The 23,434-nt window shown below is 43.0% G+C and overlaps 1 protein-coding gene across 3 annotated transcripts; it reads left to right on the top strand.

The window, feature by feature from the left end:
- The first annotated feature begins 5,833 nt into the window (after positions 1 to 5,833).
- Positions 5,834 to 20,174, top strand: LOC123371534. 3 transcript variants are annotated; one of them, XM_045019257.1, is made up of 8 exons: positions 5,862 to 5,929; positions 7,174 to 7,251; positions 9,437 to 9,705; positions 13,919 to 13,978; positions 15,067 to 15,201; positions 17,503 to 17,649; positions 19,141 to 19,201; positions 19,412 to 20,174. In XM_045019257.1, the coding sequence occupies exons 3-8, from the start codon at positions 9,541 to 9,543 to the stop codon at positions 19,513 to 19,515; spliced, it is 672 nt and encodes a 223-aa protein (XP_044875192.1). In that variant the 5' UTR covers positions 5,862 to 5,929; positions 7,174 to 7,251; positions 9,437 to 9,540; the 3' UTR covers positions 19,516 to 20,174. The 3 variants fall into 3 exon arrangements, with proteins under 3 accessions (XP_044875193.1, XP_044875194.1, XP_044875192.1); XM_045019258.1 differs by lacking the exon at positions 7,174 to 7,251 and having other exon boundaries at positions 5,834 to 5,929; XM_045019259.1 differs by lacking the exon at positions 7,174 to 7,251 and having other exon boundaries at positions 5,850 to 5,930; positions 9,440 to 9,705.
- Positions 20,175 to 23,434: the final 3,260 nt, after the last annotated feature.

Raw genomic sequence — 23,434 nt, 5'->3', positions numbered from 1 at the left:
ATCAGATTTACAAGGGTGTCTTTTTGTAAGATCTGAGTATAATTGAAAACAAGTACTTGAAACTTTTAAAATGTGGAGATGCATCATATTATCCTTACAGTAGCTAATAGGTCAGCTATTAAGAGACTATGTATGTAGTGTTGCATATAACTGTCATAATAATTTCAATACCATGGCCAGTCACATCTTTAAGACAAACATTTAAATTGTCCCTCAGTTATATGTATTATATAATAAAAGCTTCAGTCTCTGTCTTCTCTTATGAAACTTTTTTCAACTGTAATTAATTTTATTTCAAAATAACTACTGTACTGAGTTAACTAAAACTGAGGCTGGAAACAATTCCATTTTATCTAAACTGCCAGCTCTGACAGTTTCTGCTATTTTTACACTTTTTAGGCCATAGTTGTTCAGTCTCTACATTCTGATGTATTCTAAAGAATCCACAGTCTGGGGGTAATCTTACATGTGAATTGAGAAGTTAATCCCACAATAATTAGCTTGTATACAGGACTTGATAGGTGTTTTATGACATTTGTACTAGAACTGTGAGCCTTATTAAACATCATTAGATTTATTTATGACTTTTAAAACAATGGATAAGTCTAAAGAAAGATGTTTACATGAATGATGCCTGCCCTTCCTCTCATGTTATGAATGAGGTTTTTTTTATACAGTGTGTTTGGGTGCATGTGCCCAGATGTAGGAAAGATGTTTCTGGGGGAAAATATTGACAAACACTTGTGATCAATGAATCTTACAGACTGTTTAATTGTGTGATGAAGACAATGCAGGTATTAAAATATTCAAATAGAACAATCTCTGTTCTTTTGTTTTTTAATATAAAATCTTGGACCGCCACCACTCTGCCCTGTGTTGTGTGTTTTCTGTTACTCTGATGCAGCTCTGATCCCTGCAACCATATGCATGTTGGTGGCACGTAGGTTGAATTTGGCCCAGTTTCAGCGGTCTTTTGGGCTATGTTATACTACTACAAAATAGTGAACTAACAAGAAAACATTTCTTATACTAGTCATTTCCCCCATAGAATTAGGTTTCATGTAAAAGTAACATGAAGTGTGTCTTGTGCGTTGGAAGAATACAGCAGATTTTTGTTAACCCAAAATACTCCTAAAAACATTTTAAAAGCTATTTGGTTGTAGCTGGGACTCTATTCTAACTCTTACTGCTACAGTCAGTGTTGTGTGCATGGGGGAAGAGAGGGAGAACTACAAAAGCTTCCTGCCTAATGTAGGCAGAATGCTATAAATACGTGCAATACCCTATTGAAATGTGCATCAGTCCTTGCTCCCCGTGCACACCCCACTCATTCATGCTGATGCTCATTCTCTGATTGGATGCTTTTCTAAAAGATACGCTCTAGGAATTATTTTGTGGAAATTCTATGGCCTGTGTTATACAAGCTAGATTAGATGATCACCATAGTCCCTTCTGACTGGGATCCAACCAGATTCATGGTGTGGAAAGGAGCAAGGCTATTGTCCTATCTCAGCCTTGTGAGATCTCCACTTTCTTAAATTTGCCCTGGTCCTTGGGTGGATATGCTGTCCACTGGGCACGTGTATAAAGGAAGACTACTTGTACCTTTGCCCCTTTTCTGCTGTGTGGCTTCTGCACTTCCTGTTGAACTTCCATAATCATAACACTGAAAAAATGGGCTGCTACCACATGTGTCCAATACCCAAATCATGAAGTAACTTGGAAGATGGTGTTAGTGAGAGGACTTAGAAAAGGACTGGCTTAATAGTCCTTTTCATACACAATTACAGTGGAGGATGTGTAGGTTACAGTTTTGTATGAGTATTAATCCCAAACCTCCTGCATGTGTTTAAAAAAAAAAGGGAGGGGGGTGCCTTTAAAAACAAAAAACAAAAAAAAAACCAACCCACATTTTTAAAATCACGGTTCCTATTTTAAAATTTGGCACACTCCTCAGCTAGTGTGGTGGTGTAGCCTTTAGAAATTAGAAAACTTAAATGAGCATCTGTGCCCCATGCCACTCAAGAATTAAGCTAAATCAGTATTAGCCATTCTGGTACAGATTTTTAAGAGTGCTCTCACAACAGGATTGCACTGATTTAATTAAATCTTTCTAAATCAATAGTGTTTAGATGGTGCTCTATTGAGGCTTAAAACTGCTGCTGTACTGCCATGGTACTGGGCACTGAAATCTTGATTATAATGGCTTTAGAGTCTAGTTGGGGAATCTGGAAAAAAACCCACAACTGGAGGTCATGGGAAAAGTGGACAAACAGGTCATGGAAACTGCCTTTGTTTGCAAAGTGGAGGAGGTTAGAGAATGACATAAATCAGAAAAATTGCTAAAAGGAGGGAGGCACTACATGGTTAAGATCCTTTTAAAAATAAACCTGTGGAGGTTACAGTGGAGAAGATGAAGCAGTGGTGAAACTTAGAAGGATGACATGGTCAGAATTATGGGGGAGGAAGAGACTCCTTGCAGCCCCAGAAGGTCAGGGAGGAAGAGGTTGTACTAGTCAAGGGGAATTGAAGAGATGTATGGGAGTTTTAACTAGTCATGGAAAAGTCTAGGTTGTAAAGGCATAGGTGCTGACTTCTGGCGCCAGTGGGTGCTCGACCCCCTTCTTCCCCTGACTCCACCCTTGCCCCCTCCCTTCCCCATTCCAACCCCTTCCCCAAATCCCTGCCCCTGCCCCACCTCTTCTCTGCTTCCTCCCCTGAGTGTGCTGCGTTCCCACTCCTCCCCCCACCCTCCTGGAGCTTGTTAAGCCGTGAAACAGCTGTTTTGTGGCAATAAGCACTGGGAGATAGGTGGAGAAGCAGGGACAAGGCACGCTCAGGGGAGGAGGTAGAGGGGAGCACCCACCAATTTTTCCCCGTGGGTGCTCCAGCCTTGGAGCACCCACGGAGTCGGCACCTATGTTTGAAGATATTGTGCTGGGAGAAATTTGGACTTGGCCTGGATGTGTGGGTCTAGAGAAGGTGGTGTTGACACCAAGGTTATGGGGCTGAGTGACAAGGAAGAGGGTGGTGGTGTCAACAGTAACCAATAGGTTGCATGGGGAGCGAGTGGGAGGGAATACAAGGAATTCAGTTTGGGTATGTTAATTTTAAGTTGATATGTCCAGGAGATGTTAGAGAGGCCAAGCAAAGTTGGGTTGACTGGAGGGAGACAGGCATAGAAATAGCACTGGAGGCTGTGAGAGCAGATCATGTCACCTGGAGCTGTAGAGGGAGGAGAGGAGTGACCCCAACATGGAGTTCTATAAGAGATCTGCGGGGTGGAGAGAAGAGATCCTACTGAAAAAGAAGTTCAAGAGAAGTAAGAGAAACAGGAGAGGATGGAATTGTGAAAGCCCCAGGCTGACATCTTTTAAGGTAATATTTCGCCCTAGTTTTTCATTCTGGAAACCTGGATAGAAAGCAGTGGTGCTTATTTTGGTGGTGGGGGGGAAAGGGATTGATGGCAGCAGCAACCCCCCTCCAATGTTTTTGCAGTTGCTCGAAGTTCCACGGGTTGCAGAGCCGAGGTGCCTGTGGCCTGACTGCTTACAAGCAGTGGTCCCATATTGAATCAATACGGTTGCTGCCACAGCTGTCTGGTGTGGTCACAGTGCTACTGAAATTTAGCCCGGCTGCCCCTCCATACAAATGGAAGAGTGGCCAGCACATCAGTGAGCATGACCCTGTGTACCAGGTTGCAACACCATGCCACTCAAATTTGGCCTGGCTGCACCTCTCTGGCACAGGGGGAGGCTTTTCTTGGATGGTGGTGAGCAGGGGAGTCTGCCAAGAACTTGACTCCTGATGGCACTGGCTTATTTGCTGGGTGGGGAGTAAGAGGAGATTCCAGCTGGGTGGAGGAGACCTAGAATCCCTGTAGGAGGAAGGGATGGGACATGGGGGGAGGACTGGAATGGGGTGGGGGGAAGGACTGGAATTTGCCCCCTTGAAAGAAATACCTGATTAGTGCTGCTGGCACAAAATGGACATGGGTCCCAAATGTACAAGAATGGTGATCTCCCCCTATGCACAGGGGAGGGTTGTGTGCATATTACAAAGCCACCATGCCTAGAACTGTGTGTTCTTCAAGGTGGAGAGAACAGCAGTTGGCCATGGTTCCTGCCCCACCAGGTGCTGGGGCTGCATGGACAGGACTGCAGTGCAGAGCAAGGCTCTAACCTTCCCACTGAGCTCTTGTGAAAGCACTTGGCCACATGCTCCTCCAGGCAGGCAGAGCTTTTCTTGCACAATAACCAGACCTAGCACCACTAAACAATCTGAATATATTTGCTGTTTGCCTGCTTGGACATCAGCTGTGCGCCCAGTGCTGGAGCTAAGAGATGAAGCAGTCTGCCAGGGGTGGGGCATGGCTGCTTTTAGCTTCTGCCCCAGGAGTTTCTGTAAGGCTGCCCGAGAAGCGGGGACCACACTTTACCTGCCCTACCTGTCTCCAAGAGTGCCTTCTCCAGGCTTCCCTTATTAGCCTGGGACTCTCTTGGCTCAACTGACAGGTGTGAGGGGTGTGTGACAAGCTGTCAAAAGCAAATCTACATGAACATTCTGCATGCACGGCCTAGAGCAATTCACCAGCCCAGTGCATGCCACAATCTCCCTAGCTTGCTTGTGAGGAGCCCATTGCAGTGCCATTAGAATGTCATAAAAATGGCCATAGTACATCAGACCAATGGTCCCTCTCACCCAATATCCTGTCTTCCAACAGTGGCCAATACCAGGTGCTTCAGAGCAAATGAACAGTACAGGCAATCATGGAGTGATCCATCCAGCCCCTGTGGTCCACTTCCAGCTTCTGGCAGTCAGAGGCTAGGGACACTGAATATGGGGTTGCATCCCTGACCATCTTGGCTAATAACTGTTGATGGACCTATCCTCCAGGAACTTATCTAGCTCTTTTCAAACCCTGATATAGTTTTGGTCTTTACAACATTCACAGTTTGACTATGCATTGTGTGAAGAAGTACTTCATAGATCATAGAATCTCAGGGTTGGAAAGGACCTCAGGAGGTCATCTAGTCCAACCCCCTGCTCAAAGCAGGACCAATCCCCAACTAAATCATCCCAGCCAGGGCTTTGTCAAGTCTGACCTTAAAAACCTCTAAGGAAAGAGATTCCACCACCTCCTTAGGTAACCTATTCCAGTGCTTAATGGTCTGATGTAATAGGAATTGACCTTCCCAACAACCCCCCTGGCTTACTTCCTTTTGTTTGTTTTAAGCCTGCTGCCTATTAATTTAATTGGGTGACCCCTAGTTCTTGTGTTAGCTGAAGCAGTAAATAACACTTCCTTATTCACTTTTTCCACATCATGCATGAATTTATTGACCTCTTATCATTTGACCGCAGTTGTCTCTTTTCCAAGCTGGAAAGTCCCAGTGTTTTTAACCTCTCCTCAGACAGAAGCTGTTCCACATCTCTCATCATTCTTGTTGCCCTTCTCTGTACCTTTTCCAATTCCAATATGTTGCTTTTGAGATGGGGAGCCCAGAACTGCGCCCAGTATTCAAGGAGTGAGCGGCTCACCTCCAAGGGCCCAGGCCCTGGATCGGCAGCCTGGCCTGCTGGAGCTGGTTAAATGAACAGTGCTGCTCTCCAGAGTGCCTGGCCACCAGGCTTTGCAGCGCCGCGCTAGTCAGCCAGCAGTTAGCAAGCCCTTGCCTGGGGAGCACCGAGCAGGGCGGGGCTGACTCCAGGCTCCGACCTGCGGCAGGAGCGGGCGGGCGGCTTTGCAAACCGGCCCGCGGCTGCTGGCGGCGGCACTGCAGGGGTTAAAGCCGGAGGCGAGGGCGGCCCCCCCCCACCCCCGCCCCCGCCCGGAGCAGCCGCGGTGACTCACCTGCCCAGGTGCGCCCGCCCGCCCGGGGCTTCCCGCTGTGCGGAGGAGGCGGCTGGGGCGCTGCTGCCTGCGCAGGTGAGTTCGTTCCCCCGGCCGGCGGCGGGCTGGGGGGCTCGGGGCCGGGCGGGCTGGGGGCCCACGAGCCTGCCGGGCTCGGGCTCGCTCCCACCTGCCCTTGTTCCGGGCCGGCTTGGGGCCGCTCCCCGCCGGGCTCGGGTGGCTCCGTGCGCGCTTCTCTTCCCTCCCGCAGCTTACCTGGGCCCCGACGGGCGTTTGCTGTCTGGGGCTGTCGGCCCCTCCGCTTCCCCGGGCCGGGCGAACGGGGCGTGGGGGGTGAGTCCGATGCCAAGTCCTTTGCTTGAGCGAAGACTGCGCTGCCAAGCCTGGCGCAGGGCTCGGGGCGGGCTTGCGTGCAGAACAGGGCAAAGTGATTCATTGCCGTTCCGAGGCGCGGGGCCCCGTCCTCCAGCGCATTGTTAGAGCCTCTGATGAACAGCGGTGCCGGTTTTTCTTTCTTGCCTGGCACGGTGCTAGTTCCAAAAGTACACCCCCCCCCGCCCCAAATCCAGCATGGGCTTAACGATATTGCATCTCTGTGTGCTCAGCCGGCTGCTGCTCTTCTCCTCCTTAACGTTGAAGTGACACGAGAGTGTCTTTACAAGAGCAAGCTCCGCTACAGTACGAAGAACATGAGTCACCTTTCCAGCCCTCCTGGGTTCTCTTTCCTTGAAGCCGTTCCTTAGGACGAGGCTTTAATAAGACTTCTGTGAGAGTAACAGACTTTCAGTATAGTAAGGTATAGCATATGTTGGATCGGCTGCCTTAGTCTGAGTTAAACTCCAGACAAACATTTTGTTTGTGTGGATGTGACTCTTTCAGACTCCTCATTCTTTTTGCTGATACAGACTTACAGGGCTACCACTCTGAAACCTGTCATCTCTTCTGGAAGTAAAGCTTTTCTATACAAGAGCCAGAAAACATAGTGGACAGCTAATTTAATTAGTTGTCTAGGCATACCAGGGCCTTAAAAATCACCCTTATTAGAGTATCAGGGGGTAGCTGTGTTAGTCTGTTTCCACAAAAACAACAGAGTCTGGTGGCATCTTAAAGACTAACAGATTTATTTGGGCATAAGCTTTTGTGGGTAAAAAAAACCTCACTTCTGTTGCATCTGAAGAAGTGTGGTTTTTTACCCATGAAAGCTTATGCCCAAATAAATCTGTTAGTCTTTAAGGTGCCACCAGACACTTCTTAGGGTACATCCAGACTACCCACTGCAATATATTGATTCCCCCCGAATGTGCTCCCGTTGACTCCAGAGCTCCACCAGGGCGAGCGGCAGTAGCGGAGTTGACGGGGGAGTCACGGCTGTCGATCCTGCGCCATGAGGACAGGAGGTAAGTTGAAATAAGATGCGTCGACTTCAGCTACAGGAATAGCGTAGATGAAGTTGCGCATCTTACATCGACACCCCCCCCTCACACACACAGTGTAGACCAGGCCTTAGAGACACTCCTAGCACGTAGGCACAACAGGGTATGTTGAAAAGATTGTGAGCCTTTGAATTTCTTTTTTGTTGTTGACCTTTAATTTATATAACTACGGGGGGGAATGAAACCTGTAAGGTGAAGCAATTCAGCATCACTACTGATTGGCTAAAAAGTTTTGTTTAAAGATGTATGTAAAAAAAAATTTCCCCTCAAGTTAAATTTTGACTATTCTTTTAACAACATGACATTAAATGCTCCAAATACCAGCACTATATTCTTGACAACAGTTTGGTATGAGTACCACCATTTTAAGATCCTCTTCAAAATTAAATGATCACATGCCTTACCCCACACAACTGGTGCTGAAGGGAGAATCAGTCTGGTCCAATAATATTTTGTACTGTGAGAGAATCCACTGTCTCTCCCCAGTTCCGTTCCTAGGTTAGTGGGCACTGGAAATGTTGAGCCGTGTGCCTGACTTTCTGTGTTGGGGACAAGGATAGTTTGTGTCATTCAACAGTGACTTTCCCTTAAAGGAATGTCCTTAGGTTTAAAAAATTCCTCATTTATGTTACTAACACCTTTTTAGATTTAAAACTGTAACTTTGTAATGTTGATTGAGCTGAAAATTATGATGTAAGCAACACACCAGTTTCATTTTCAGCTTCTCTCACAGAAGCACAATAATATTCCTGACACTCAGAATGAGCAAAATTTAGTTGTCTAGTTGTGGTGGATTCTGAAGGTCAAACTAAACTGTACTGGAAACCTTGTTTAAAGTAGGCACTGTAGAACTGTTAAGAGGGGATTGCTATTGGAGAGGGTCCTTACTGTAGGTTTCATTACGATAGTTGGTGAACATATATGAATGTGATCAGACAAATATCCATGTTTATTTCCTGGTTTGGAAGTACTGAGCTAAAACAAAGACTTACAGAAATGAAGTTCCTGAACTGTGGTCTACAGAGTACTTGCATGTTGTGAGTAGAGAGGCAGCTGATCACGTGAGGCAGCTCTGTGTTTTCAGTTACAGAATTGTATTAAGATAGCTAAAGCACTTACTTTCTTAATGTTAAATGTCCACATAAGTAATTGCTGTAGTTGTCAGAGGAACAGGATGTAGTCTGCATAATTATGAACAGGAGGTTCATGCGACCCTCTGTGAAAATGTGGACTGTAAAGTTTGAGAACTCCTGTGAAGCTGTTCTTTGGTGTGGGGTGTGTGTGTGTGTGTGTGTATTTTGGGGTTGACTAGGAAGGTCAACTAACATTATTCTACAGCAAGCTGGCAGGCTGAAATGTCACTAATGTTGTGTGTATTCATACTAGGAATCTAAACTTCTTTAAATGTTTAGCTTCCTTAATGTCATTTAATTGTAGTTAGGTCAGGACAGGACAGTAGTAGATTAAACCCTGGATTTGTGGAGGTAATGAACTAGCTGGAATCCTGTCATTTTAAATGTATTAAGTATTGCTTAATCATACAGTAGGATAGTATTGTAACATCAGTGGCAACAGTTTTTTAACATGGAGACAATACATTTAAAACATGATGAAAACATGCTACAATCTGCATCTTGTTAGAGCAAAGTCATTAGCAGTTTTCTTTTCTTTTATACACTAGAGCAGTATAATCCCTGATTCTTGGTCCAAGAAGTGACCACTCAAGTCATTGCTGAAAGGGAACAAAACCTGGCTTCTAAACAAAGCTTAAGAATAAACTGGATCTTGCATGTACTACTGGTTGCCTATGATAATTTTAAAGGGAAAAAATTGGCAGCAGAGGTTGTAAGTAAAATTTACCTGCCTAGGTAATTCTCTATATCCAGAAACACCTGAATGTATGCATTTAAAAACAAAGCTTTGGTGGTGTGTGAATTACTTTGACCTCCACTTTTCTCATTCTTGTATTTTCCCCCACATCTTCTGGCAACCATAAAAAGATAAGTTCCATGTACATGGCAAAGCTGAATGTTTGACGCTGTGCTACTATAGCAGATCCTCATGCTATTAATGGCAAGGTATGTCAGCAATTTGTCAGATGATGCTTGTTGAAGTGCTAATCCTCTTGCACCTTCTTCTTTCTGTTTAGAAAGAAAACGGTGAGGCTGACTCTCTTCCTGAAGGATCCTTGTGCTTCTTCCTAATATCACACAGTGTGTGCGCGCACACAGGTTCACGTGTGGATTCATTGTAATGGATCGCTACAGATATTTCATCTTTAACCAGAAAAGTATGGTTGTGCTGGGGCTTTTGCAGATAGCCTGTGCTGCAGTGTGTGTCATCAGTGGATTAATGGATGGCACCTTCAGAACAGAATCAGCACTGAGTAAAACCAGAGCACCCGTCTGGGCTGGAATGGTAAAGTTGCATATCTTCTTTTTCTGTTTATTTATCCTATTGGGGGGTTATAGTTCAGATGTTGGCTCCCTCTGGGAGAACTTCCTGACTCTTCTCCAGCACCTCTCTTGGAATCTGGTATTTGTCCACTGCTCTGAAGACACAAGAGTGGAGAGGTACTGGGAAAAGATTTGGGGATATTGCGAGGTGAGGGACTAGAATAACAAGACAAACTGTAATTCAGCTTTTATTTCATGAGACATGGGATGATTTAGAAAATGAGGCTGTGGAGAATTGCCATTTTAAAAGTTGCAACCAAAAAAAATGTATAAAGCTAATAACTGTATTGAGCTTCAGTGTAGTGGTGGGACACAGAGGACCCCTTCATTTCATAAGATCGACACATAACACATCTAAACTTTTTCACTGAGAATGAATTGTAGTAAGAGTACAACAATACCCTAATTGGTTTTAACTTCATCATTAGGGGGAGCACTGCCCTGCTTCACTGATGTTAGGGATTAAAGCTTAATAATTGCATCAAAGCTTTATAGGTGTTCTGAGCAGCTCATATTCATAAGGTTTCCCATATGAAAATATTCCTATTATTCAAAAGTAACATACCATTGCTACAGCATAATATGATCAGGTGCACAGTGGTGGTACCTTCTTGGGTTGTCTGTCTGTCTACTGCTTTTGAAGAATAGTTCTCTAGTAACCTGACAACCTGCTCTGACTAGATAACAATGTGCAACTTGTGTAAAACTTTTTAAATAAACTATCCTGGGGGTAAAATCATGGCCCCCATTTAAGTAATTATCAAAGCTTCCATTGCCTGCAGTGTGGCCAGGATTTCATCCTAGAAGTGTAGATAACCCAAAGACGCACATCTTTTAATATGGGTTTAATGTTGGGGGCAGGAGAGGTGATGTGGAGGGGGATGGGAATGGAAGCCAGAAAGCTTTCCTCAAAAAGTACACTAGAGCAGTGATTTTTTTTTTTTCAGATTGTGGGTTGCAACCCAGTACTGGGTCGTGGAATGTAAGACACTGGGTTGCAGCGATTCTGGTCAGCACCGCCGACTGGGCCGTTAAAAGTCCCGTTGGCGGTGCTTCCCAGCTAAGGTAGGCTAGTTCCTACCTGTTCCAACACTGCGCTGTGCCCTGTACCCCAACCCCATGCCCCAATCCCCAGCCCTGAGCCCCCCTACACTTGGAGCCCCTTCCTGCACCCCAGACTCCCTTCCACACCCCAACCCCCTCCCACAGCTCTGAGCCACCCACAAACCCAGAGTCCTTCCTGCATCCCAAACCCCTCATCCCTGGCCCCAGCCCAGTGCCTACACCCCATCCCAGAGCCCTGACCTCCTCCTGCACCCCAACCAGGGCCGGCTTCAGACCCCAGCGCGCCAAGCAGGCGCGTGGGGCGGCATTGTCGGGGCAGGGCGGCATTTGGCTCCAGCGGACCTTCCGCAGTCATGCCTGCGGGAGGTCCACCGGAGCCCCGGGATGAGCGGACCTGCCGCAGGCATGACTGCGGAGGGTCCACTCTTCCCGCAGCTCCACTTGAGCTCCCGCAGGCATGACTGCGGCGGCTGCGCTGGTCCCGCGGCTCGGACGGAGCTCCCGCAGGCATGCCTGCAGATGCTCCACCGGAGCCGCAGGACCAGCGCACCCGCCGCAGACACTTCTGCCCCTGCCGCGGGACCGGGGAAGGGCGGTGAGCGCGCCGCCCTGCTTGGGGCGGTGTAATTTCTAGAGCCGCCCCTGGCCCCAACCCCCAGCACAGAGCCCCCTCCTGCACCTCAAACTCCTCATTCCCAGCCCAGAGCCCTGACTTCCTCCCAACCCCCTGCCCTAGGCCAGAGCCCCATCCCACACCCCAAACCCCTCATCCCCAGCTCCGTTGGGTCCCAGGCATCAACAATTTTCTTCAACTGGGTCACCAGAAAAAAGTTTGAAAACCACTGCACTAGGGTACCACAAACAACTTTAACTCTGTCCTTTCATTCCTGCCATCTTTGTATACCCCAAATGTACATTATATAGTGGCTGCACAGCTCTTTATTTCCATGCTTTCCAATGTTTGAGGGTAAATATAACCTTATTGTGAGTTACTTGACTTCCACTAGATTATTTTTACTGCACCTTTATAATAAGTTTTTATTCTTTGTTACTGGCACACATTGACAACATCAGTTCAAATTTAATAAAGCTTTATTAGGGGAATGTTTTTGTTCTATGGTACCTAAAAATACAAACAAAATATTAAAAGAACAAAATTTATTAGTTTTCCCCCTGTTCCTTACCTGTCCCCAGATCTCTCCTCCTCACTGTCCAGGTACTCCAGCCAATTTACTGGAGAAGCTGCTGACCCAAAGCATCCTCTTTCATCCTGGACTCGTACCTACCCCCTGAGTAATAGTTTCTTTCCTTTCACAAAAGGAGCAGGGAACTACTAATGTGTGTTGGAGTGAGCAACTTTTTAGTAACTCACTGGTACCTTGACACATGTTATTGGTTATTGCACAGCTTCAAAGCTGTTCTTGGTGTTGTCGGTACAGGAGTTGCAATATGTACCATATCAGACTGGTCCATCTAGTCTGGAATCCTGTCACTGACAGTGGCCAACATCGGATGATTCAAAGGAAGGTGTAAGAACTTAGCGGTAAGATAATCACCCCACAAATTAGGTCTCATCCTGATCTCTACTAGTTAGACTGGCTTAAGTCCTGAAGCAAGAGGCTTGCCACTTGTACCTCAACACTACCAGGCCAATACTCTGCCCCATTCTCATCTTTGTCACTCTTACCAGAGTGTACCGCTTTGGGCTTGGTCTCTGGGACACTATGAATGGTAGTAGAACTGTTTGGTCTCTGCCCCTCCAAACTGGGATTGCCAGAGTACAGCCTTCTCTGATGTCATCAGTGACTTCAGCAGGTCTGTGCGTGTAGTCATCGTCTGTTTGCCCAGTCAGGGTCACAGTGATTGACACTGAAGTACAGTGTAACTAGAAATCAGAAGATCTGGGCTCCAATGCTGGCACTGGCTTGCTGTTAAAGCCTGAAAGTTCAGAAAACTGGAGATTTTAGAAAGTAACTTATTACCCTGATTTGCTTGATTTGCGTTTTTGATTGATGTTACCATATTTACATAAATGACAGAAAATGTCCTAATTTCCTGAACTTAAGCCAAACAAGGCTGCAGCATGGAATGAGCTTTAGAAAACAGGAATTCCAGACACAATGGTAGGTAGGTAGTGGCAGGCTTTAAGATATGAATAGTCTGTTGCAGACACTGTGGCTGTAGGTCTACAAAATCAGCTTGAATAACTCAAATAGCCAACAGGCTTAACCAAAAATAGTCAGAGGAACCAGTCCTCACTGAGTCCAGTTAAAGAAACCAAGTTTGGAGTTTCTCAGCCAAGACACTTAAGATGACGTATCAATGACAAACCAGTATTAAAATGGCAAAATACTACTTTGATAAATGCCTTCCCGATTCATATGCCTCTCCCCTAGCCCACTATACATTCTCATGACAGCAGCATACATGGGATATTTCAGGTGGATTGGCTGAACATTGGCAAAGTTAGGGAGAGCATCAAAACTTGTGGTAATGGAGAGCTATCTACAGTCTCTCTGTAATACCTTCAGCATATGCTATAAAGGTTGATGGAATTTAAACTACTATATAATTTATAAATATGCCGACACGTGGTCATAAGTTTTCCTAGACACTAGGTTATGTACTAAAGAGAGCTGTCAGTTAATGCAAATGGCCCTTAATTCCCTGGAATATTATGTGCTAGTTACATTTCCGCTAGCGTGAAAAGTGTGCAACACTGCTGAAATGTGAAATCTGTGAAAATTATAAAGCAAGGCTGGAATAACTGCTAATTTGACACTAACTTTCACTAGCAGAATGTTTCATTTTCTAAAGAAGTGACAGAATATCATTCCTTAAACTCCAGGATCTGCACCGTTAAAACCAAGAAAGTTGAAGTACGTCAGTTATTGTGGCATAAAAGTCTACTCTCTTCATAGGCTCATTCTTATTATCAAGTGGGGTGCAAAGGTCCTAGTTCTGTGTGGTAACTATGAACTTAAATAACTTTGAGTGCTTATAATTTAAAATGGCTCTTTCTGAAACTTGTCATACCCAATATAGTAGCATAACTTGTTACCATGCTTTCTTTCCAGTTGCAAAATCATCTGTTTATTTTTAACATGCAGGTCATGGGTGTTCCTGGAATTCTGGCTTTATTTTCTTCCCAGAAAAAAAATCCAGTTCTTGTAAGTTTGTAGAATTTTTTTTTAAAGGGGTAGGTGAAGGAGTGACAAGATACATCTTTTGTAAGCAACATTAAGTTCGTAGTGGCGTGGTTCACTTTATCGCACTTAATTCTAAATCCTGCTGCGAGATCCTCACTCTGTTCTGCATAGCAGTATTAAATTCTATAGAAAAATGAAAATTCTGGCAGCATTTGCTGATCAGTTACTCCAGAACATGTGATTTTTCTTATTAACTGGTTTTAGATCCCTTCAAGCTCTGTATTTTCTAGCAATTGCTCTTGAATGTACTAGAGAAATAATTTCACAAATTTTATCTGTTTTGCTGAACTATATAGTATGATAGGAATTAAAATGGAACGTGTAAAGAGCTTGCTTCTTGACTTTCTGGCCAGTCAAACTCCAAAAGGATATGTTCTTATTTGTAAATGAGTGAACTGCTAAAAGACCTAAAAGGGTTTTACTTAATCTAATTGCTTTAACAAACAAACATCTCTGTGGTCAAGATTATAGGGCATATATAATAGAGAGGTGGTAGTGGCTTGGAGACACTTGTTGAACTTGACCATGATTTCATAATAATTCTTCTTGCTACTGTCCTTTGTTACCAATCTATCACTATAAAGCTTTAGGAGCTGCTGCAAATTATTTTCTATTATGATCCTAATTTTTGCCCCTCTTACTATCAAAGACTCAAAATTGGAAAGTTAGATCTGGAGGGCAAAGTAGACTTTTTTCCCTATAAAAGGAAGTGAATCAGACAAGGGATTCCTGAATTGTGGATCCCTTAAGAGGGGAGGGGAAAAAACAGCTAGTAAACAGAGTAATGAGTGTTGTGGGGAGCTCTTGATGCACTGATATCTTGGTTCAAAGTCCTGGGCTTCCATATGGCTTTAGTCTATCTTTCAAACTTGCCTCAACAGAATATAATTACTGCAGTGTTATGGGTGGTGTTCAGAACAATTGAAATTATTCAGGTCTGATTGTTAATATATTTCAGAGTGGCTTATTAATTTTAAAGGAAAAATAGACAATGCACTAACTCTTCCTGTCCCCACCCCCATATTTGCCTTGAATTTTTTCCTATACAGGTGAATGCAATGATAGTAGCTTCTATATTTTCTTGTTTTGCCACCATCATTGTAGTTGTCTATGCTTCCTTAACTTTAAGCTATGGTGAAGAAGATGAGATGTTCACACATGAGCCAGTTCATGTTATTCATACGGTAAGCGACAGTATTTTGTGACAAAATTGTGCTTCCTTTTGTAGGAATGCAATTCAGACTTCGTAGTTCCTTTCAGTATGTGCAAACTAGGCATACACCAACAATTCTAAAATCAGTTTATTATTGCTGAATACAGGAAGCTCTGTGATTCTCTGGAGAATCACGGTATAATCTTTTCCTGGTACTTGCTATTGTCCAAGAGAGAATGCAGAAATAGATGGACCACTGGCTTTCTCGGATGTGGAAATTCTTAGGATACTGAACTTCTATCCTAGGAGGCATCAATAGCAAGGAACCCGGTGGTCAAAATATGTTAGGAACATGGGGTCTTCTTCCCCATAGAGAGAACATGCAATGGTGAAGATCTGGGTTCTTGCCTTGCAGAACATAAATGCTTTGGAGATGTTCTCCATGAGATGGGAGTACTTGGTGGCTATTACAGCACGTAGCCTATATAACTGGAGAGTTGGTACCGATAGTCCTAGATATGAAATTGAGTGTAGGAGAATTGAAACAGGAACAGTTAAGATCAAAACTTTCAACATTCTAACTTGATTTGATCTAAAACCTGTTTACCCTCTGGGCCACAGAATCCATTCATACAATTTTATTGGATTATGGAAACACATAGGAACACCAACCAAGATTGAGGCCTACTGTGATTGGAAATACTGAGAAATTAGAATATCTGTCCCAAGTTCAAACAATGAATATCTTTGGATGGGATAGGAAGGGAAGCCATTGGCTTGTTATAAAACAAATTACAAGATAACTCATCATCTTCACTAAACTGCAGAGTAGTCTAGGGCAGTGCTTCTCAAAGTTGGGCTGCCGCTTGTTCAGGGAAAGCCCCTGGCGGGCTGGGACAGTTTGTTTATCTGCCGCATCCACAGGTTCGGCCGATGGCAGCTCCCAGTGGCCGCGGTTCGCCGCTCCAGGCCAATGGGGGCTGTGGGAAGGGCGGCCAGCACATCCCCTTGGCCCACGCCGCTTCCTGCAGCCCCCGTTGGCCTGGAGCGACAAACGGCGGCAAGTGGGAGCTGCGATCGGCCGAACTTGTGGACGCAGCAGGTAAACAAACTGGCCCGGCCCGCCAGGAGCTTTCCCTGAAGAAGCAGTGGACTGTCTTTGAGAAGCACTGGTCTAGGGCATAGGCGCCAACTTCTCCTGGTGCCGGGGGTGCGCGACCCCGTCCCAACTCTGTCCCCTCCCTGCCCCTATTGGACTTCTTCCCCAAATCCTTGCCCTGCCTCTTCCTGCCTCCTCCCCTGAGCACACGGTGTTCCCACTCCTCCCCTGTCCCTCCCAGAGCTTGTTACGCTGCGAAACAGCTGTTTGGCGGTGGCATGCTCTGGGAGGAGAAGCGGGGACGCGGCGCGCTCATGGGAGGAGGCGGAGGTGAGCTGGGGTGGGGAGCTTGGCTGCCGGAGGGTGCGGAGCACCCACCAATTTTTCCCCGTGGGTGCTCCAGCCCCAGAGCACACATGGAGTCAGCGCCTATGGTCTAGGGGCTTGAGTCCCAACTCCATCAAAGCTTGCAGTATGACTCTGGGCAAGTCACTTAACCTCTCTGCACCTCAGTTTGCATATTTGCAAAAGGTGGGTAAAATGTAAAAAGAAAATGTACCCATCTCTCTGAAATGCTTTGAGGCCTTGGATGTAAGGCTGGAACAAGCGAGAAAGCAATGGAGACCCGGGGGGCGGGTGGAGAGGGGAGGAATGGAGTGAGCAGGGTGGGGTCTCAGGGAAGGGGCCAGGTAGATCCTGGGTTGCACTTAAATTCAAAAAGTGATCCTATGTGTATAAAGCTTGGAGACCACTGATCTAAGGGGATGATCCTTCAGTATTTACTTTGCTGTACCTTTGCTGCATCAGTAAAACTATTTCCAAAGCTGACATTAGTCAATGCTGGTGTGCACTTGTGTTGGGATAAGTGTTAAATACAATGAACTTTAAACAAAATGCCTGTTAATTTCAAACTTGAATATAGAGTACAAAATTGATAGGAAATTATTGTTGCCTCTGCAGAGGGTAGTACAAAGAAAAACAAAAATATAGAAGAGAAATGTCTCCCCTCAACATCAGTGATGTTACTGATTTAAAAGTATATCAATACTAAAACCAACTATTGTATTCCCCCGTTGACATGTAAAAGAGTAGTCAAGATTTTTACAATGGAAAAAGTAAATACACTACAGATAAAGAATTTCAGTCACTAGCCTTAACTTACATTCCAAAACAAGGTTTTGATTAAAGCCTGCATTGTTGAGCCATCTGACATTTCCTTTGTTTCTATTACAGAAGTTTGTGCTTGATAAACTTGTCAAAGGAGCCAACGTAGCAATGTTAATTGCATCTACCTGCAGTGCTTTCATTGTGCTAGTTATTGCTTACATGGGCTGCCGAAGTCTTCCACGTTGTTCATGTTATGACAACGTAACTGGAATGGTATGTAAGTGCTGACTTTTTGAACATAGTTTCTAATTCTATTGCATCAATGTGGTACGTAGGGAAAACTGTGGATTAGGGTAAATGCCTTAGTTGTGTATCTGACTGGCTTATCTGATGAAAGGCAGAAGGTCTGATATCTTCTTTTAAACCCTTCGAGTGTAAGATGTGCTTTTGTGACCTTGAGCTGGGGATGCCTCTTCCTAATGCTCTAAGACTTTTGTCCTAGTCCTGGTAAATCACAAGACATCAAACTTGTAATGCTAGATGAGGAAAGGCATTTTAGAGCAATTTTAGAGGTTTCTGAAGTGTCTTAGTAATCACCTCTCTTCCTTTTGAGGCCTGGTTAGGGCAGGTTGGTTTACAAATACAATTGAAGTACCAGCTGATCGAGAAAATAACCCCATAATTTTAAACTCTGCACTTCCTGTAAACTATAGCAAATACCAACTCCATCAGGAGCTGTAAAGGTTTTACTAGCACTTGTTTTGGATGCTCTGCGTAAAGTGTCATCTCAAACTCATACCAGTAACACTTCCTGTGTTTTAATGTACTAGATTTAAATGTAAATACCTCTCTAAGCTTATTTGTCTGTGTGCATGCACTACAGTAGAGCCAGTCAGGGACAAAGAAGTAATTTTCAGGAAAACTGTCCCTCTTGTGTAAAAACTGCAAACTCTGTAAACGTTCAACCAGCACTATCACTGACCAAGCAGATTTCATTAAGGATCTGAGCTATGTATTATAAAATCTCTCTGAATATTGTGACTCCATTTTCCTGATTTTTAAATTAGTGTAGGGAAGGAGGACTTCTAGTGGATTGAATAAACAACTTGTACAAAATCACATTTTCTATTTTATCAGAATATAAATAAAACTACATGACATATCAAGAAAAGGGATTTGGATAAAGTATCAGGCTATCATATATGCATGTCAAAAATGACATGTAAATCAAGTGGTGAATGTCACTATTTAATTCCACATGTTAAACTACATCCTCCTTTGGGAGAAAAGGCAATAATGAAATTTAAATCTAGTACATTAAAATTAGCCTCCTTTCAAATAAACTAGAGCAGAACCTCAGTTATGAACACCTTGGGAATGGAGGTTGTTCGTAACTCTGAAATGTTCATAACTGAACAAATGTTATGGTTGTCATTTCAAAAGTTTACAACTGAATGTTGATTTAACACAGCTTTGAAACTTTGCTATGCAGAAGGAAAATGCTGCTTTCCTTTTTTATTTTTGTAGTAGTTTAACACAGTAGTTTAGTGTATATGCTATTTTTTGTCTCGGCTGCCGCCTGATTGTGTACTTCTGATTCCAAATGAGGTGTGTGGTTGGTCAGTTCGTAACTCTGAGGTTCTATTGTACACACACATTCCAAGTTTACTTTCAAGGATAATTTCTAAACTGGATTATAAGATTGCATAAGAACATCCATGTTTGACTAGCAATGGAAAGATAAAATATAAATCTCATCTGTAGGAATGGTTACAACCTGCTGAGGATCCGCAGCAGACTGTGGAACTGGTTTGCACTATGCAAAGTAAGTAACTTTTGCCTCCCTTCCAACTCCTAGATAGATCATTGGGGTTTAAGGTGATCACTCCATACAGTATCATCTACTGAATATGTATTACAAGCCAAATCCTGGTAGTGACTGAAAACAAAGTAAGGAACTCAGGATTTGGCCCAAGCAGCTACAGTATATTCCATTATCACGTCTCTTTTTCCCCTCTCTCTCCCTCTCATGTAGGTCATGGGAACAGAATCTTTAATTCCCCAATGCAGTTTCCAGATCAAGACTTAGATGCAGAGGAAGAACTATCCAAACCACCTCCCTACATCAGACTTGCTTGAAGAATAACTAAGAATTTTAATGCTAATAGACTGGAGAACTTACCTTATATTTTGCTACCTTTTTTTTAAAGAGGTTTTTAAAAAACAAAATCTGTGCACTTTTTCTTGGATTCGTTAAACATGGAACTACTGAATGCACAGGAAGTTCAGCTAAGATGGCAGTGCAATTGTCTAAGCACTCATGGATGAAAAGATCTTACAGGTTCTTAAACTGATTTAGGTCTTGCACAGTTAAAATACCTCATCTCTTCTGGGATGTATGAACCAGTCTCCTGCAGCTTTTATACGAGACCTATATTTTAAGTCTAGATGATAATGGAATTTGTCTTGCAGCTTCAGTTTAGTAGTGCTAGCTTTGAGCATTCAAATGTGAAATCATATTGACTGTTTTAAAATGTTTGTTAATGCAGCTACATTTTTCTCAAATATAACTTGTGTTTTTCTGCATTTTAAACAAGTTATACCAGAATGAAGGAGCCACTTGTGGTTAGACATCATTTCTTTTACTTCTGTGGACTGCACTGGATATTCAGCAATCTTCTTCCATCTTTCTTGGGGAACAGACTAAAATGTCTGGTATTAAAACTTGAAATTCCCCTGTCAAACTATGGATTCAGTTTTGTGTTTAAAAAAAAATCTTATTTATATTTTATCAATGAACACCTAATAAAACAGGATTTTAAGTAGATTTCTGGCTTGTGCTTATCAGTGTCTTAACATGATGGAAGTTTTATTTACAAGAGCCAGTCCTATTTGTGAAGTGCTACAACTTCCTGTTTATCACTTACCTAAGTCATAATCGTGCTAAGGGTTGCGGTGCCTATCAAGCTGGTTCAGTTGATCCAGGCCTGGAATAATAGTTATGAACAAGCTAGTGACATCCCTGCCCACTTACTTCATAAAGAGTAGACGTTGAATCATTAATAAGTTCGGCCTTCTCTCTGCTCCACTTTCCCTTAGGCTAAGAAGGCAGTCAGGTTTTGGAACTGAATGTATTGTGTAGTGGGATAATACTTCTACTGCTTTAGGGCTTTGTTACCTAATAGAAGGGTGAACATCAATACCAAGAAGCATGATGCCTTGTGGATCTCTATGGTGACTTTTGTTGTAGGGGTTACTTTTTACATTAACTTCAGGAGAACGTCATTGTGATAGTTAATATTAATGTGTGGAAGGTTGGAACTGTCAACATAAGACTTGTTTCAAATGACAATCTCACCAGGAGAACTCCAATGTGCTCAGGAAGTTGGGACATTTAATACTTCTCATATGGACAATGGTTGAGAGTTAGCAGTTTTTTAAAGAGACATTATTAAGGGCACAAGAGAAAACTATCCTAATGTGTAGGAAAGACAGGAAGTATGGTAAGACACCACACTGGCTTAACCAGGAGAACAGCAACCATCTGAAACTCAAAAAAAGAGTCCTACAAAATGTTAAAATGAGGTTAAATTATGAAGATCATGAGTATCAAAAACAACACAACCATGTAAGGATAAAACTAAGCAGGCCAAGGCATGAAATGAGCTTAAACTAGGTAGGGGACATAAATATTAGTAAGAAAACATTTTACAAATACAAGAGAAAGGACAAGGTAGACCCATCATTCAATGAGAAGAGAGACAATAACAGAAAATGCAGCAATTTTTATTTTTCACCAAAAAGGTTAGTTGTGATGGGATGACTGAAATAGTGATCCATGTAACTGGAGTACGATTTGAGGCTAAAATAGGACAAAACACCTTAAGAATTACATAGGTTAGATGTCTTCAAATCGGTAGAGTCTGGTGAAATAAATCCTAATACCTAAAGATCTCTTCAACCAGGTCCGTGAGCCATTAGCAATTACCTTTGAGAACTTGTGGCAGACAGGAAAGATCCAAAAGGATTGGAAGAGAGAAAATATAGTACCTATCTATAAAAAGGGGAATAAGGACACCCCATGGATTACATACCAGTCATCTTAACACTGGTACCCAGAAAGAAGAGAGTAAATCAAACAATACCTAAGCACCTAGAAGATAACAAGGTGATAAGTAATGGTCAACATGGATTTGTCAAGAACAAATCAGATCAAACCAACCTAACATCCTCCTTTGACAGGGTAACAAGCTTTGTGGAGTGGAGGAGAAGTAGGTGTGATATATCTTGACTTTAGTAAGGCTTTTGGTACTGGCCCTCATGACATTTTCATAAACAAACTAGAGAAATATAGCCTACTTGAATCTACTATAAGGTAGGTGCACAAATGGTTGGAAAAGCATACTCGGAGTAGTTATGAATGGTTCACAGTCAAGCTGGAAAGGCATATCAAGTGGGGACCTGTAAAGATCTGTCCTGCGTGGATTCTATTTAAATTCATAAATGATTTGGATAATGGTATAAAGAGTACACTTATAAAGTTTGGATGATATCAAGTTGGGAGTGGTTGCAAGCACTTTGGAGGACGGGATTGGAAATTCAAAATGATATTGACAAAGTGGAGAAATGGTCAGAAATAAATAAGGACACATGTAATATTATACTTAGGAAGGAATAATCAATTGCACAAATATAAAATGGGAAATGACTGCCTAGGAAGGAGTACAGCAGATGAGGACCTGGGAGTTCTAGTTGATCACAAAATAAATGTCATCAATGTAATACTTTGCAGAAATAAGAAGCACACATTGTTCTGGGGTGTATTAATGGGAGTGTTGTAAGCAAGACGTGAAAAGTAATTCTTCCACTCTAATGAGCACTGATAAAGGCTTAGCTGGAGTATTGTGTCCAGTTCTGGGCACCACACTTGGGGAAGATGCAGAGAAACTGGAGAAAGTCTAGAGGAGAGCAATAAAAATGACTAAAGGTCTAGAAACCATGACCTGCAAGGAAAGATTGAAAATAATTGGTTTTGTTTAGTCTGAAGAATAAAAGTCTGAGGGAAGTCATAACAGTCTTTAAGTATGTAAAAGGTTGTTATGAAAAGGTGGAATCTCCATCATAGGAGATTTTTAAGAGCAGGTTAGACAAAAGAGAGGGATGGTCTAGATAATACATAGTCCTGCCTCAGTGCAGGGGACTGAACTAGATGACTGACTGTTGACTCTAACTGGATCTGGACTATTCAGAAATCACATTTCTATCTACTATTGTATAATTATTTTTTTATCTTTCAAGTGTCTGTTTAATGGGGGACATCTCAGGAGGCTAGGTAATAACTTTTTAATATTGGTTCAAATCCAGGCTAGAGAAGCAGTGACTGAAGGTTGCTTCCAGCTGCTGGCTTATGTTAAATGGATTTGATGGCATCAGTCTAGGTTGTAAGTGCAGAGGTGTCTGCATCACTAATGCAGTAAACAGCATAAAGGCAGATCCTCAAGATAGTGATTAAAACCTATTGTAATCTCAACCAGTGGAGCTTTGCACTCTTGTGTCTATTGCATTTGTTCTGTGAATAAAAACCTGAACTCTCCAGAGCTGTTGCTCTAGCAGCTTTAATTGTATGAAAGTCTTTTTTACAAATGCAAAAACAACGAGGCGTCCTTGTGGGACCTTAGAGACTAACACATTTATTTGGTCATAAGCTTTTGTGTAAATAAATATCGTTATAAAGCTACAAACACTAATAAGTTGATTTAGAAGCAACTTAAAATCTATCCAGTTTTTAAAAATTAAAGGAGATTCATATGTTCAAATTGACTGACCCTTAAATGACTATTTGGGTCTTGGCTTTTTAATTACTTAATTGCTAACAGCAGAGAACAGAATGATTGTTGTGCATTATTCTTCAGTACAAATATTGGTAATGAGCAATGTTAACAATAGACACAAAGCATGAAGCGTTTACTTTTCTAGTCCTAGAAAGTTTATTGAAGAGATCAAAACAATTCATCTTGTTTATGATAAATTCCACTTACTGTTTTGTAGTCAGTATTAA

The sequence above is a fragment of the Mauremys mutica genome, chromosome 5 (assembly GCF_020497125.1).
Source record: "Mauremys mutica isolate MM-2020 ecotype Southern chromosome 5, ASM2049712v1, whole genome shotgun sequence".
Lineage (NCBI taxonomy): Eukaryota > Metazoa > Chordata > Testudines > Geoemydidae > Mauremys > Mauremys mutica.
This window is presented reverse-complemented; position numbering and strand designations above follow the sequence as displayed.